The sequence below is a fragment of the Bidens hawaiensis genome, unplaced genomic scaffold (genome assembly GCF_021521415.1).
Source record: "Bidens hawaiensis isolate Kalapana, Puna unplaced genomic scaffold, B.hawaiensis_p1.1 tig00050220_1, whole genome shotgun sequence".
Lineage (NCBI taxonomy): Eukaryota > Viridiplantae > Streptophyta > Magnoliopsida > Asterales > Asteraceae > Bidens > Bidens hawaiensis.
Genome location: NW_027506146.1, coordinates 45942 through 59795, shown reverse-complemented (window position 1 = coordinate 59795; position 13854 = coordinate 45942). Strand labels below are relative to the sequence as shown.

Here is a 13854-nt window from a genome sequence, read left to right as displayed (position 1 = left end):
TTTTGTTTTAATTATGGTACCATAATGATTAATGAATGTAACAAAAACCGAACTCACGTAGACTTACCGCAGTTTCTTTTAGTTCACTTATCCTAATGCCAATTTTGTTGTTTTTGGGTATTGTAAGGCACAAGTAAAAGTAAAAAGCTGGTTAATAGAATAAAGGAACGAAACATACTCAAAACTAACACACAGTGGAAATTGATCTGATCGGCGGATAGAAGTGCCCCCAAATTGGTGATAGGTCGTACCAGCTAACCCTAATCCTCAATGGTAAACAAAGAATACACCTTTTTCTATAATAATGGAGTTTCAATTACAATTGTTCCTGGTTTGCAGGATTACTCGAAATCAGCAGCAATCCCTTCACACCTCTTCGGCGACCGCAACTCTAACCTTGTCGTCATCAATCCAGGTGGCTAATTCTCTTTCCAAACCCTAATCTCTAATATTTTCTAGCATTTTTAACTTTAATTGCATCTGTTACTTTGTATTCTTGGGTTTTACTATGTGAATTTTTTACACTACACTACACTACACGAACCTAACACGACGTTTGCGGGTTTGGGTTTGTCATAAAGGGCTCGGGTCAGTTTCAGGTCGAACCCACCCGTGAAACTGTTTAACTAAGCAGGTCCACCTGGGTTCGGGTCAACTGGTTGACCCGTTTAACTTTAACCCATGTATTTTTTGAAATTATTTATTTTAAATGTGTTTTGTGTAATAAGTTACATTGGTTAGCTCAATTTTTATAACTAAAATAGAAATTGACTGAAATATTAATTTGTACTTTTTTATATAAAATTATAAATTTAAAATACTAATAGGTGAAAAGAATAAAAAGTAAGAAAGACTTTCAGGTCAGACGAGCCGAATTCGGGTCAACCTGCAACTATGCGGGTCATGTTCGGGTTCACGTGTCTTGTATAATTTTCGGGTCGTGTTCGGGTTCATGCCAGGTTCGGCCTGCGAATACAACCCGTTTCACATTTCTAGATTTTAGGGATAATGAGTAAAGTTTTCATTTTAGGGTCTGCAAATGTACGAATTGGGCTGGCTCATCAAGATGCTCCCTTTAATATTCCTCATTGCATTGCAAGGCGTACTACCGGAGCTAATCAATCACCTAGAAGAAATGTGCAAGATCAGGTTGACTTTTGTACATTCAAGTTAGAGCATGTTTGGGATTGAGTTTGAAAAATGCTTATTGGCTTATTGGTGTTTTTAGAAAGCCAATAACTTAAAATGTGTTTGGCAATAACGAAAATCCTTTTTATTTTATCTTTTTGAAAGGGTTAAAAAGCAGTTTTTTAAAAGCCCCAAATCCTGGCTTTTTGAAAAAGCCTGTAAGCCAATAAGCATTTTTCAAACTCAATCCCAAATATGCTCCTAAAAGTTGTGTATTGTAGAAGAAAACAAGGGTGTTATTGTAAATTAACTCACAAAACAAATGTGCATAATAAGAAAGTTTAGGTTAATTTTTCAACTTAATTGTTGCTTACGTTTGAATTTATCAGATGTTAAATTCTCAAGTTACGACGGCTCAACATGTAGAAAGAGAGAATGCGTATGACATTGTAAGTGATACCTGTTTTTGTGATAAATTCATATGCTTGAAATTGAATGTCTTTTTATTGTTATTATTCTTTTAAATATTACAGATTGCATCTTTATTGAAGATACCGTTTCTTGATGAAGAGGTGGTAAACAACTCCCACCCACGAAAGGTAGGCCTGTTTATTGTATTTGTATAACATTATTTGATTATAGTGTAATAAAGTTAACATTGAAATTGATTATTTTACAGATGGGTCGTGTTGATGTGTTATCTCAACAGAATAATAAGAAAGAGGTTGTGTTTCCATGGACCGATGTGTACGAAAAAAGTCCAAGTTCCGAGACATCTGTTGCACCAGGTACAGCTGTTCAAAAAGCTCATGGCTCGCTCAAAATTGGCCCGCTTACAAACAAGCCGAGCCAACTCGGTTTGTAAATGAGCCGAGCCCGAGCCAAGGTCGGCATGGCGAGCCTGTTAATTGGCTCGTTTAAATTAAGCCCAAATTGTAATATATATATATATATATGTAAATATAAATGTAAATATAATGTGAATGTCACAAATATTATATGTAGTTTCTATAATTTTATGTAACATGTATAAAGTTTTACAAATTATTTTTTAAGAAAATAAATAAACTGGCCAGCTCTATGAGCCACTAGCTGGGTCAAGCTCAGCATTTCAGCTCAGTTTATAAACGAGCCGAGCCCATCCTGGCTTGGCTCGGCACTTTTACAGCCCCAGCACCAGGAAAAGAATAGAGCAATTTAGCTGAAAATGATAATTCAGTTAGTTAACCTTAACCAAAGTCAGCAAAAAAGACATTTATACCCCTTGGCAAATATGCATGTTTTGAAAATCCTTTGGTTGTTAGCACACTAAAGGCAATTTTGATACTATCAATCAATCAATCATGCCCAGTAAAATCCCACCGACAGCAAAGCTATAAGTAGGGTCTGGGGAGGGTGGGATGTAGGCACACCGTACCTCCATCCAAAGGAATGAAGAGGTGGCTTCCAGAGAGACCCTCGGCTCTAAGTACATGTGTATGAAGCAAAATAAAGGAAATCAAAGTTTAACAGTTATATACAAACTACTACTAATTATAATAATATTAATAATAAGATCACAGTTTAACAGCTATATAAAAGCTAATAATAATTATAATAATAATAATAATATATGTAAGGGAAATACCATTATGGTATGCGACCTAAATAAGTTAAGTCTAAGCCCTAAGGTATTCAATTCTCTCTAAAAATCCTTAACTTTAATTCTACTTCTCCACGAATTCCTATCCTCAACCATGTCCTCGGAGAGGTTTAGGTCTATCAAAACATGCCTAATCCTCTCATCCCAAGTCAATTTCGGTCGTCCTCTACCCCTCCTCCCCTCTATAGTAATGTTTTCTACGGATCTAACAGGATTCGTCGTCTGTCTTCTCTTTACATGTCCAAACCATCTCAATCTCCACTCTCTTATCTTGTCTGCTATGTTCGCCACCCCTAATCTCTCGCAAAACACAATGTTTCTTATTCTTAAAAATCACAATTCGATACCTTCTTACTTACCAAACATACTATTATTATTATTGTTATTATTATTATTATTATTATTATTATTATTATTTATATTCCCTCCTATACCCTTTTTAAGTAACTATATTCAAATGTATCAGAAAGTTCATCACATGAACATGCAACAATCGAGTCCCCGAGCCCACAAGAAAGTAATGGTGGGGATAAGCCAAAGTCAAGCGTACCCAAATACAAAGAGTACATATGCGGTGAAGAAGCTATGTGTATTTCTCTTACCGAACCGTATTGTTTAAGACGCCCTATACGTAGAGGCCATCTTAATATTTCTCAACATTATCCCATGCAACAGGTACTTTTTTTTCATATTTATTCCAATAACAATTTCAATAAAGAAAAAATAACCATTTTTTAATTATTTCTTTTACAGGTACTTGAAGATATACAAGCCATATGGGACTGGATATTGATTGATAAGTTACATATTCCTTATAGTGAGAGAAACATGTATTCTGCTCTTATTGTAGTGCCTGAAACATTTGATAATCGAGGTACTTATATTATTTTGTTATTTAATTCAGTCATATGCATGCAAGATAAATCATGTTTTTGGCATATATTTATATTCAGAAATCAAGGAGATATTATCTATTGTGTTACGAGACTTGCGGTTTAGTTCGGCAGTTGTTCATCAGGTGAGAACTCGTTATATATTCTTTTGCATGTTACATTTCAAGTAGGTGGTAAACGAACTGAAATGTTGGGCTCGAGCTCGGCTTGTCAAAATTATGAGCCGGCTTTTGGCTTGTCTAGCCAGCTTATTTTACTTGAGAAAACACTAGTTTTGTATTTTTACACATATTGATATATATAAAAAAGAAAAAAAGTATTAATTTTTAACATCCATATAATGCATAATCAATGAACTACAGAATTTTAATTCATGTATTTTAACATTTGAGATTTAATTTAAATGAGCTGATGAAGTGATGAGTGAGCCAACGAGCCTAACGAGCGTGCCAATGATTCGAGGTTAACTTGGCTCGAGACGTTGTAAACGAGCCGATTTCGAGCGAGCCTCGAACTTTTTGAACAGCCCTAAGAATCTTACGGCCAGATTTATGTTAGGATACGATAATCTTAGTAATCAAGCAACATGGAACCTTTTGCCTGTGAAATATTTTTGAAATTTGCAAGTAATAATTACTAAAAATATAAATTAATGAAACTATAATATTATGATATCATAAATGCAGGAAGGTCTTGCTGCAGTGTTTGGAAACGGATTACCAACCGCATGTATTGTGAATATTGGTGCTCAGGTCACTTCAGTTATTTGTGTTGAGGTATACCATCGATAAGATAACAATAATAATAAATAATTCAAACCTCAGTTTATTTATGATCTTATATTTAAATATTTATGAATGTTGTCAGGATGGAGTTGCTCTTCCTCATACACAAATCACCTTACGTTTTGGCGGAGAGGTGTGAATTTGACTTGATTAGTTTTTTTTTTGTCAGAAGTGCTGACTATGACTTTGACTCTGACTCGATTATACATAATGATTTGTTTAATTGTGTCAGGATGTATCAAGATGCCTTTTGTGGACTCAGAGACATCATCAAACATGGCCACCTATACGTTCAGATTCTCTTGCGAAACCGATAGATTTATTGATGCTGAATCGGCTAAAAGAATCGTACTGCCAGATTTATGTAAGATCATATAATCGCGCTATTAAACCTCAAAAGTTAAAACTGTATTGTTAAGTTACTAACCATATGATATGTTCATATTGCAAGTCTGATATTCTCTTTTCAAAAACCACATATATCATGCATGATCCTCATTGTTCAGACACAGCAACATGTTTGTTCCTATTCACTAACTGACGTTAAAAAATTATTTCGTTCTGAAATGACCATTATACCCTTCTACATAAAAAGTCTGTTTGGAAAGTTTTACTATTAAGCATTCAAGTAATTTTATATTGAGATCATATATTGGCTCTAGTAAACCTTAAAATTATATTGATAAAAGTATTAATCTAATATATTTTAGAGTAAACTTAAAAAGTTAAGTCGTTTGAAATGACCTTTATATCCTTTTGCTTAAATAGTCTGTTTTGTAGGTTTTAATTCTTAAGCAATCGAGAATATTTGGGCTAACTGAAGTTTAAAAAATTGTTAAGTTATAAAATGACCTTTATACCCTTTTACTTTCCTAAAAAATATTTTTTTCTATGAGCAGGAGGGGGAAGTTGAAGCATTTGGGGTGGTTCATTCATATGAAGACGGTTTGCCACCTGGATCACATAAGACAAGGCTAACTGCTCTTAATGTATAAATTATAATATTAAAATCTCATATTATTATTCATTTGACATGCAGAAACTTATATATTTTAGGTTTAACAAAGTTATGGTTCTTAAAATGCAATTAATTGTTCATTATCTGTTGGAACAGGTGGCGCCTATGGGTCTTTTCTATCCTGCACTTTTGGTTCCAGATGTCTATCCTCCACCACCTCGTACTTGGTGAGTCTTAACGATTATTTAACGTGGATTTCGTATTAACAATAACTAGATGTGGAAATTTTGAATCATCTACTTATGAATGGTGTCGATTCTGGTTGTGTTTTATCTCTACGGGTCAAATGGATTGAAAGTAGGGGTGTAAAGTAACTTGCTAGAGCTTGAGCTTGGCTCGTGGGTAGTTTTTCAACCTCGGGCTCGGCTCTTTATTATATATTAATTAATATGTATACATTTTTAGTTATTGTTATATATACTTTAACTATAAATTTTATATATAACATAATATGTATTATTTAGTTTTTGTTATTTTTCTCGTAATTTTATATATTGTATTAGTTATTATATGAATATATATTTGATATTTTTGAATAAAAGTTATATAAATGATAGGCTTGCTAGCCAGCTCGAGCTCAATAAGGGAAGCTCGGGTTCATTTGTTAAACAAACTTATTTTCAGGCTCGAGCTCGTTTAAGCTCGGCTCGATTTCGAGCTTTTAGCGAGCCGATCTCGAGTAGCTCCCAAGCGGCTTGACTCATTTACACCCCTAATTGTAAGTCATTTTAAGTATATTTTTAATGCATAAAACCTCTTGAATCATTTTTCCTCCTTAAAGAAAGAGTATTATTAGAGTAGTATAATTTTTCTAATCATATTTGACACTCTGATTATTTAAAAAGTAAAACTTTGGACGAAAGAATTCTGGGTCAACCGAGTCAACCCGTAAATATATTACCTGCTTTGACTTTTTGACTGTTACCTAACCCAGTCAACCTGCCCGTTCTGCAATTTAAACGTCTTCATCCAAAATTTGTTGTCTAGGTTTAAAGATTATGAAGATATGCTCGAAGACACCTGGCATATCGACTTCCCCAGAAGACCTGATGTATCAGACGGCTTTTATGCAGGCGTTAACAATAATCCATTACAAATGTGGGATAATTATCCATATATGTCAATGTCAAATCAGCAGAAAAAAGAAGATAATATTATCGGGCTTGCAGACGCCATTTCAAAGAGTATCCTGTCAACAGGTAAATAATAAACCATTGATTCTGCTAATAACATCACAAATTGCTATATTTATTCTCACTTTTTTTTTTATATCTCCAACTGATAGGGCGTATAGATTTACAGAGAAAACTGTTTTGTAGCATGCAACTGGTGAGTTCCAACTTCTATGTCCTGTTCGTTTCAAGGATTTGGAAGGAATTCTAAGGAATGGGATTTTAAATCCCATGAATTGATATGTTCGTTTCATTAAATGAAAGAATGGGAATGGAAACTAAATCCCATCAAATCCCACATTTCATGGGATTTCAAAATCCCACCTATTTTAAAGGATTGTTATGGAAAATAAAAACCCCTCCAAAAAAAATTCAAAAAAATTAATAAAAAAATCATAACTCAAAATATAAATCAAAAATGAAAAATGTAAAAAAACTAAAACGTTTCCTTCGTTGTCCTCGTTCTACAAAAAAAAAACCCGAGAATGAAGAAGATTCCAATTCTAATACATATTAACCAACCAAACCCATGAAAGGGATTCTCAAACATTCCATTCCATTCCAATTCCAATTCCAATTCCAAATCCTTTAAAAAAAGTCCGTGAAACGAACGGGCCCTAAGTGTAATTTGAGAGGATTTTGTTAAAGTCAATTTCTAATGAATTTGGAATAATCATATTCTTTTTTAATAATTGTAGATTGGTGGAGTCGCTTTGACAACCGGTCTTATTTCAGCTGTGGAGGAGAGGTTTGGAATTATGGTTTTCTGTTCTCTAGTTTTAATACTTTACCAGCTTATACTGGTGGAGGCTCGGATCATTTAACTTATGAGAGCTAAAGCTTGAGCTTGGCCCATTTCAAGCTTTATTTTAATGCTCAAGCTTAGCTCTTGAGTAGTTTTTTCAGGCTCGAGCCAGCTCGTTAACATATGAGAGCTCAAGCTTGGCTCGTTTCAAGCTTTATTCTAACACCCAAGCTTAGCACTTAAATAGTTTTTTCAAGCTCGAGCTCGGCTTGCTTATCTATAATATATATAAATGAAAACCCTAAAATCCTACGTGTCGCGATATGGTCGCTCCCCCTTTTTATGGAAGCCACCAGATTGCTTGATTTTTAAATGGAGACCTCTCATTGATTTAACCCAAATTCATGGGTATGGACTGTATGGGTCTTACCAAAACCAGATAGCTCTTAAACGGGTTGTAACATCTCATTAAATTAAAAATTAATCTTACCAATTATTTGATATGAAAATGCTATAAAATAGGGATATACTAAAATTTAATATCCAATTTAAAAAGAAGGAGATATTATTTATAATTAATAAACAATTTTATAATAAAAAACATAAGCGGGTCATGGGTCACAAATCCAGATAGCTTTTAAACGGGTTATAACATATCATTTATTTATGAAACCCTTTCATCATCAAACCTTAAGTATATTATTAAATTTCTTATAACAAAGAAAATTGAAATCCAAAGAATAGATATTAAAAAACGAAAAATGTAAAACAACCATTCTCTCAAGCCATCAGATTGCCTTATTTGTAAATGAAGGCTTCTCACGCATTTGACCCGAATTCACGGGTAAAGGTCTCACCAAACTCAGATAGCTCTTAAACGGGGTATAACATCTCATTATATTAAAAATTAATCTAATCAAATATTTGATATGAAAATCCTATAAAATAGGGATATACTAAAAATTAATATCCTATTTTATTTATAAAAAGATATTATTTATAATTAAGAAACAATTTTATAATAAAGAAAATAAACGGGTGATGGGTATCACCAAACCCAGATAGCTTTTAAACCGGATTATAACATATCATTTATTTGTGAAACCATTTTATCATCAAACCTCAAGTATATTAATTATTAACTTTCTTACAATAAATAAAATTAAAATCTAAATATATATATGTGTGTGTGTGTGTATTAAAAACGAATAATGTAAAACAACCCCCGTAATACGGGGGATAAAATCTAGTTATTTATAAATTAAATTATATATGTATTAATTTATTTTTTACATATAATGTATATATATTATTTATTTTTTTTACCATTATGTTATATATTTTAATTATTATTATATAAATATATATTAAATATATTCAAGTGATGAATAAATATTGTATAAATATAGGCTTGTTTAGGCTCAGAAGCCAGCTTGAGCTCAATCAATGAAGTTCAGGCTCGTTTATAATTTGTTGATTAAATTATATACGTTTTTAATTTTTTTGTATATATTTATTAATTAAAAATTTTACATATAGCATAATATACATAGTATTCAGTTATTTTTATCATATCTTTATATATAATACTTATTATACAAATATATATTAAATATGATCAATAAAAGTTGTATAAATAATAGGCTCGTGAGCCATCTTGAGCTCAGGTTCCTTTATTACTCAAGCTTGTTTTTAGGCCCGGGCTTGTTTAAGCTTGGCTCACTTTGAGCTTTTAGCGAACCGATCTCAAGTAACTCACGACCGGCAAGGGAATATATAAATTCTAAAACACGTATATCCATTTTACAGAAGTTGTTGACTTGTGTTTTTTTGACTATTGCTCACAGAGTTTTACATGCTATTCCCTCGAATGAAGCTATTGATACTGTTGAGGTTAGTTTTTACTTCCACAAATTTATGGACTTTTATTTTTATAAAACTTGGATTCTTTATTTTTATAAAAGGTTGTATGTCATATTTTTTATACAAAATTTGACTTGCTTGAGTAGGTATTGCAATCAAGAACCAATCCATTGTTTGTGGCATGGCGAGGCGGAGCTGTAAGTCAATTCTAAAAACTAGAAACTAGATGATTATCATTGTTATAATATAATTTTTGTAATCATATTCAATACATTATTTATTTATCGACCGCCACTAATTCCATGCAGATACTGGGCGTGATCGATTATGGTCGTGAAGCTTGGATACACCGAGAAGATTGGATTCAGAACGGGATTCATATAGCCGTAGGCAGAAAATACAAGGATTCTTATTATCTTCAAGCGCAACCAATGTGTTACATAAATTCCTAGAAATTAAAAATGTGTTTAGTTGATGTTGTCAACCTTACAAGGATTCATTCTTGTTATCTTCACACAACCAATGTGTTACATAATTTTTCTAGAAATTAAAAACGTGTTTCGATGATGTTATCAACCTTATCAGGATTCTGGATTCTTATTATTTTCAAGCACAACCAATGTAATTAGGAGTGTAAACGAGCCGAGCCCGAACTTGACTAGGTTTGAGCCCAAGTTGTTTTAACTTATTAGAGCTCGCGCTCTTTTTCTAAAGCTCGAGCTCGGCTGGTGAATTGTTTTTTCAAACTTGGGCTCGGCTCCTTTTTTATTTGTTAACTAAACTATATATGTTTTTAATTATTTTCATATAGTTAGAGAAAATCGTTAAATAAGCCTAAGCTAGGCTTGAGCTAGTGCAGTATCTTAAATGAGCCAAAGCTTGGCTCGAACTTGGTTGCGCAATGTGAAATGAATACATAAAAGTCCAAAAGAGGTCAAACTTAAAAAAGCACAATGCTCGTTAAGGCTCTACGAGCCTAAATCAGTTTCCATACAGGCTCGAGCCGATGACTAAACGAGCTTTATTTGAGGTTCGGGCTTGGCTTATGCACAAAAAAGCTCAGCTCGTTTCAAAATTTTAACTGATCCTAATAGGCCTGTAAATGAACCGAACCTTCGGTGAACTATTCGTGAACCGTTCGGCGGGAAGTTCGCTTATGTTCGTTTATTTAGTAAATGAACGAACATGAACAATAAATTTGTGTCCGTATAATTAAACGAACGAACATGAACATATGTTCCATTCGTTCATTTATGTTCATGAATGTTCGTTTATTTATGTTCATTTATGTATTAATAGAAAATAATCAAATATTATCTGGATAGGTTATCTGCTTAAAGGTTTTATATTTGTTAATTTGTGTTCATTTAAGTGTTTTCATTTAAGTTCGTTTATGTTTGTTGTGTTCATTTACATTTGTTCATGTATGTTTGTTTATCTATGTTCAGTTATGTTCGTTTAGATTTTAAACAAACGAACACAAATGTCCCTTTTTAAATAAACGAACATGACATAAATATTTGTTCGATTAAGTACCCGTGTTCTTTTAAAGTTAAATGAACAAACACGAACATCGGGTTCATTCGATTCGTTTACAGGCTTCTATTATTCACATTAATGAATACATCGGTCTCAATCTCTAAGCTCGGCCGATTTTATTTGTGCTCGTTTGTGTTTGTGAACCGTTCGTGAAGACATTAATTTCCTTAATAAACGAACACGAACATAAAATCCTGTTCGGTAAGTGTTCGTGAACACATTATTTTCTTAACGAACGAACATGAACAAGGCCTTATTCGTGTTCGTTCGATTCGTTTACAGCCCTAGATCCTAACTAGCGAGCTTATTTGCATCCATACCAATATGTTGCATGAACTCTTAGAAATTATAAATGCGTTTCGTTAATGTTGGGATTCTTACTATCTTCAAGCAAAACCACTTTTACATAAATAAATATGAATATATTACTATTGAGTATGAGTATTGATGTATTGAATGACAGGATTTTGAAAGAAATGTGATTTTGTGTTTTGAGTTAGTTGTCCCACATCGATGAGTTGAAATATTTGGTAGAGTGGAGTTGGGTATAAGAGTATGAGAAGGGTAAAGTTTACAAGTTAAAAGGGTCGGTTGGCTAAATATGCCACGCTCGCTTGCTTATTGAAAGGTGAGTGCTGTATGGCTATCAAGACATATGGCCGACATAATTTGTGGGAACTCATAGGGTTGGCTCCCTTTGGCCGACCCTCCCTTTTCAGTTATCTAAAATTTCTAATGTTATTCAAAAACTCTTATGGAACTAAACAAAATATTTAAAAATGATTTACTCGATGGAATAACCTGTGGATCCAATTTACTAAGCAGAAACGCTGTTAGCTTCCTCATAGGAAAGGGATTGGATTTATTCTCCCGAGACTTGAATTCGTCATGTTCAGGTTTGTTGGGTATCCACCCGATGTTTGGTTATTATCCGTTTGTCACTAACTTTATTTTAGATGTTTTTTTTTTCAATTATAGTCATATTGGCAATATGAGTTGTTATTAGTTAATGATTCGCAGTATATCTTTTGCACCGAGAATTAAAAGTGACGTTGGTCGTACTGGTAGTATAAATTCTAGTTAATGGGTTATAGTTTGAGCTATTAAAAACTATAACTTCAATTATTAACATGTAACTCATTTAACCTAAAACTAAAATGTTAAAAAGAAACTAAATAGAATCCTATTGGTCTCTATTTCAAAAGCATATCAAGTCATGTGTTCTTGTTCTGAGCCATGTTTTCTTGATTAATACTCAACCTGTTAGGGATAACATACACGAACCGAACACGAATATAAAAGCAAATAAAGAACACGTAGATTTAATGTGATTCGGTCTAAACTGACATACATCCATCGGCGGCAACTAGAGTTTCATATTATTGAGTGGTGCAAGATTACAAGTACATCATGAGATATAAATAGGAAACCTAATAGGGTTTCACCCTTTGTAACTTAATCAACAAGTTAAGCCCAACTGGGCCGCAAGGACTAGGGCATGCTAAACCCTATCCTGGGCAGGCCCGGCTAGAGACATGTGCAATGTGGGTAATGGTGCAAGGCCCATTAATTATGAAGGCCCGTATTTTTTTAATTCCTATTAATATATTTTATAGATTATGATTATAATCAGGCCCATCAATGGCTGAAACTTACTAACTTACACAATTCGCATTCGAAATTCCAAATATTTGATCAGATCACATCGACTTGTACAGTATAGGGTTTCCGAAATCCGAATCAGGGGTTGTGAATACTGAGGATTCGTGGGTTCAAGAGACAGTGAACGGTGATTGAGTGAAGGTTTTGTTCTTGTCTTGAAGGTGTGGTTTGTGGATTTGTGTCAAGTTAACATGAAGGTACTTTATTATTTGATTAAGTTGTATACTTGTATTATAAGTTTGCAATTCTTTATGATTCTTATTATTTCATTAAGTTTATTATTAGTTTATATTCTTTTTGCAATAAAAGTTGAAATTATTTTTTTACGTTTAAAAATGCACTTGAATACGCTTTGATTATTAGGAATTTTTGCTTAGCTATTTTGATTTTTTTATGCTTTTCAGAAATTATGCCTCCTAAACACTTATCCGGTTTTCAAAAACGAAAAAACAGACAAAGAATTGAAGAATTCAGAAAGTCTCAAACAGGGGATATGTTCAGATATTTACTAAAACAACCTCAAGGTCCTAACATTGACGAAGCTAATGCCGATGCTAATCCTGATGAAGCAAATGCTAATGCTGATGAAGCTAATATTGAAAAAGATGATGGTGCTAATATTGAAGAAGATGGTGTTGGTACCAATGTTGAAGAAGATGATGTTGAGGTTAACCAAATTGATATATTTGATCCAAGAAATTGGGGTGGGCTTAATCTAAACATGATCAATGTTTTGGTAGAGAAAGGTCTAAAACGAGATTTGACCATTGATAAGGGTCCTAAGGATAAACTTGGAAGACGATTTCATGCCACGCTATATACTAGAATTTTATCAAAAGGAGAGAATTGTGAAAGAATAGCTAGTGTATTCGAAAGAGCTTGACAAAGTTTTTTGTTTTTGTTGTAAGCTATTAAAAAAAGGGATTCCAAAAGATACATTGGATAGTGAAGGCTATAGGGATTGGCAACATGCTACCACTAGACTTAAAGAACACGAAGTTAGCTTAGAACATTTGAAGAATATGACTAGTTGGTTTGAAATGCGTCAAAGATTTAAAAGTTAATGAAACAATTGATAAAGTAGCATACGAGCATTTTAAGAAAGAAAGAGATTATTGAAAAGAGAAAATTACTTTTTGCGTCCCTGTGGTTTTAAGGCGGTGGCACAATGAGTCCCTAAAAAAATTTTGAACTGGTTGAGTCCCTGTGGTTTCAAAAATGGACCATTTGAGTCCTTGCTGTTACTTAACTGGGTTAGTTTCAGGGGTAGATTTGGCATTTCACTTTTATGTTTATACATTGTCACTCTGAGTCCTTGAACTTTTATAAGGTCACGTTGAGTCCCATTCCCCTTTTAACAAAAATAAATAAACTAGACTAATTTTTTTAACAAAAATAAACAAACCG

The 13854-nt window shown here is 33.1% G+C and overlaps 2 protein-coding genes and 1 non-coding gene across 4 annotated transcripts; all 3 read left to right on the top strand.

The window, feature by feature from the left end:
* The first annotated feature begins 227 nt into the window (after positions 1–227).
* On the top strand, positions 228–9748 carry LOC143616882 (actin-related protein 9-like). 2 transcript variants are annotated; one of them, XM_077089584.1, is made up of 20 exons: positions 228–273; positions 340–415; positions 1031–1149; positions 1518–1577; positions 1680–1727; positions 1808–1916; positions 3237–3445; positions 3524–3644; positions 3724–3788; positions 4350–4439; positions 4531–4581; positions 4681–4812; positions 5348–5437; positions 5563–5633; positions 6454–6665; positions 6752–6795; positions 7337–7386; positions 9231–9276; positions 9393–9443; positions 9555–9748. In XM_077089584.1, exons 1-20 carry the CDS (start codon positions 271–273, stop codon positions 9696–9698), a joined length of 1791 nt encoding a protein of 596 aa, XP_076945699.1. In that variant the 5' UTR covers positions 228–270; the 3' UTR covers positions 9699–9748. The 2 variants fall into 2 exon arrangements, with proteins under 2 accessions (XP_076945699.1, XP_076945698.1); XM_077089583.1 differs by having other exon boundaries at positions 1662–1727.
* A 1616-nt stretch (positions 9749–11364) lies between these two features.
* On the top strand, positions 11365–11497 carry LOC143616883 (U11 spliceosomal RNA). Its single transcript, XR_013150737.1, has one exon. It is a non-coding gene; the product is annotated as a U11 spliceosomal RNA (small nuclear RNA).
* A 1359-nt stretch (positions 11498–12856) lies between these two features.
* On the top strand, positions 12857–13330 carry LOC143616873 (uncharacterized). The gene has a single exon (XM_077089576.1). The coding sequence runs from the start codon at positions 12857–12859 to the stop codon at positions 13328–13330; it is 474 nt and encodes a 157-aa protein (XP_076945691.1).
* The last annotated feature ends 524 nt before the right edge of the window (positions 13331–13854 follow it).

Bases quoted from the DNA above. Each gene is read 5' to 3' on its own strand.
- LOC143616882 (XM_077089583.1), top strand. The intron at 3,645-3,723 runs GTACTTATATTA...ATTTATATTCAG, and splicing joins TGAAACATTTGATAATCGAG to AAATCAAGGAGATATTATCT. The intron at 4,582-4,680 runs GTGTGAATTTGA...TAATTGTGTCAG, and splicing joins CCTTACGTTTTGGCGGAGAG to GATGTATCAAGATGCCTTTT.
- LOC143616873 (XM_077089576.1), top strand. From the start codon at position 12,857: ATGCCTCCTAAACACTTATCCGGTTTTCAAAAACGAAAAAACAGACAA.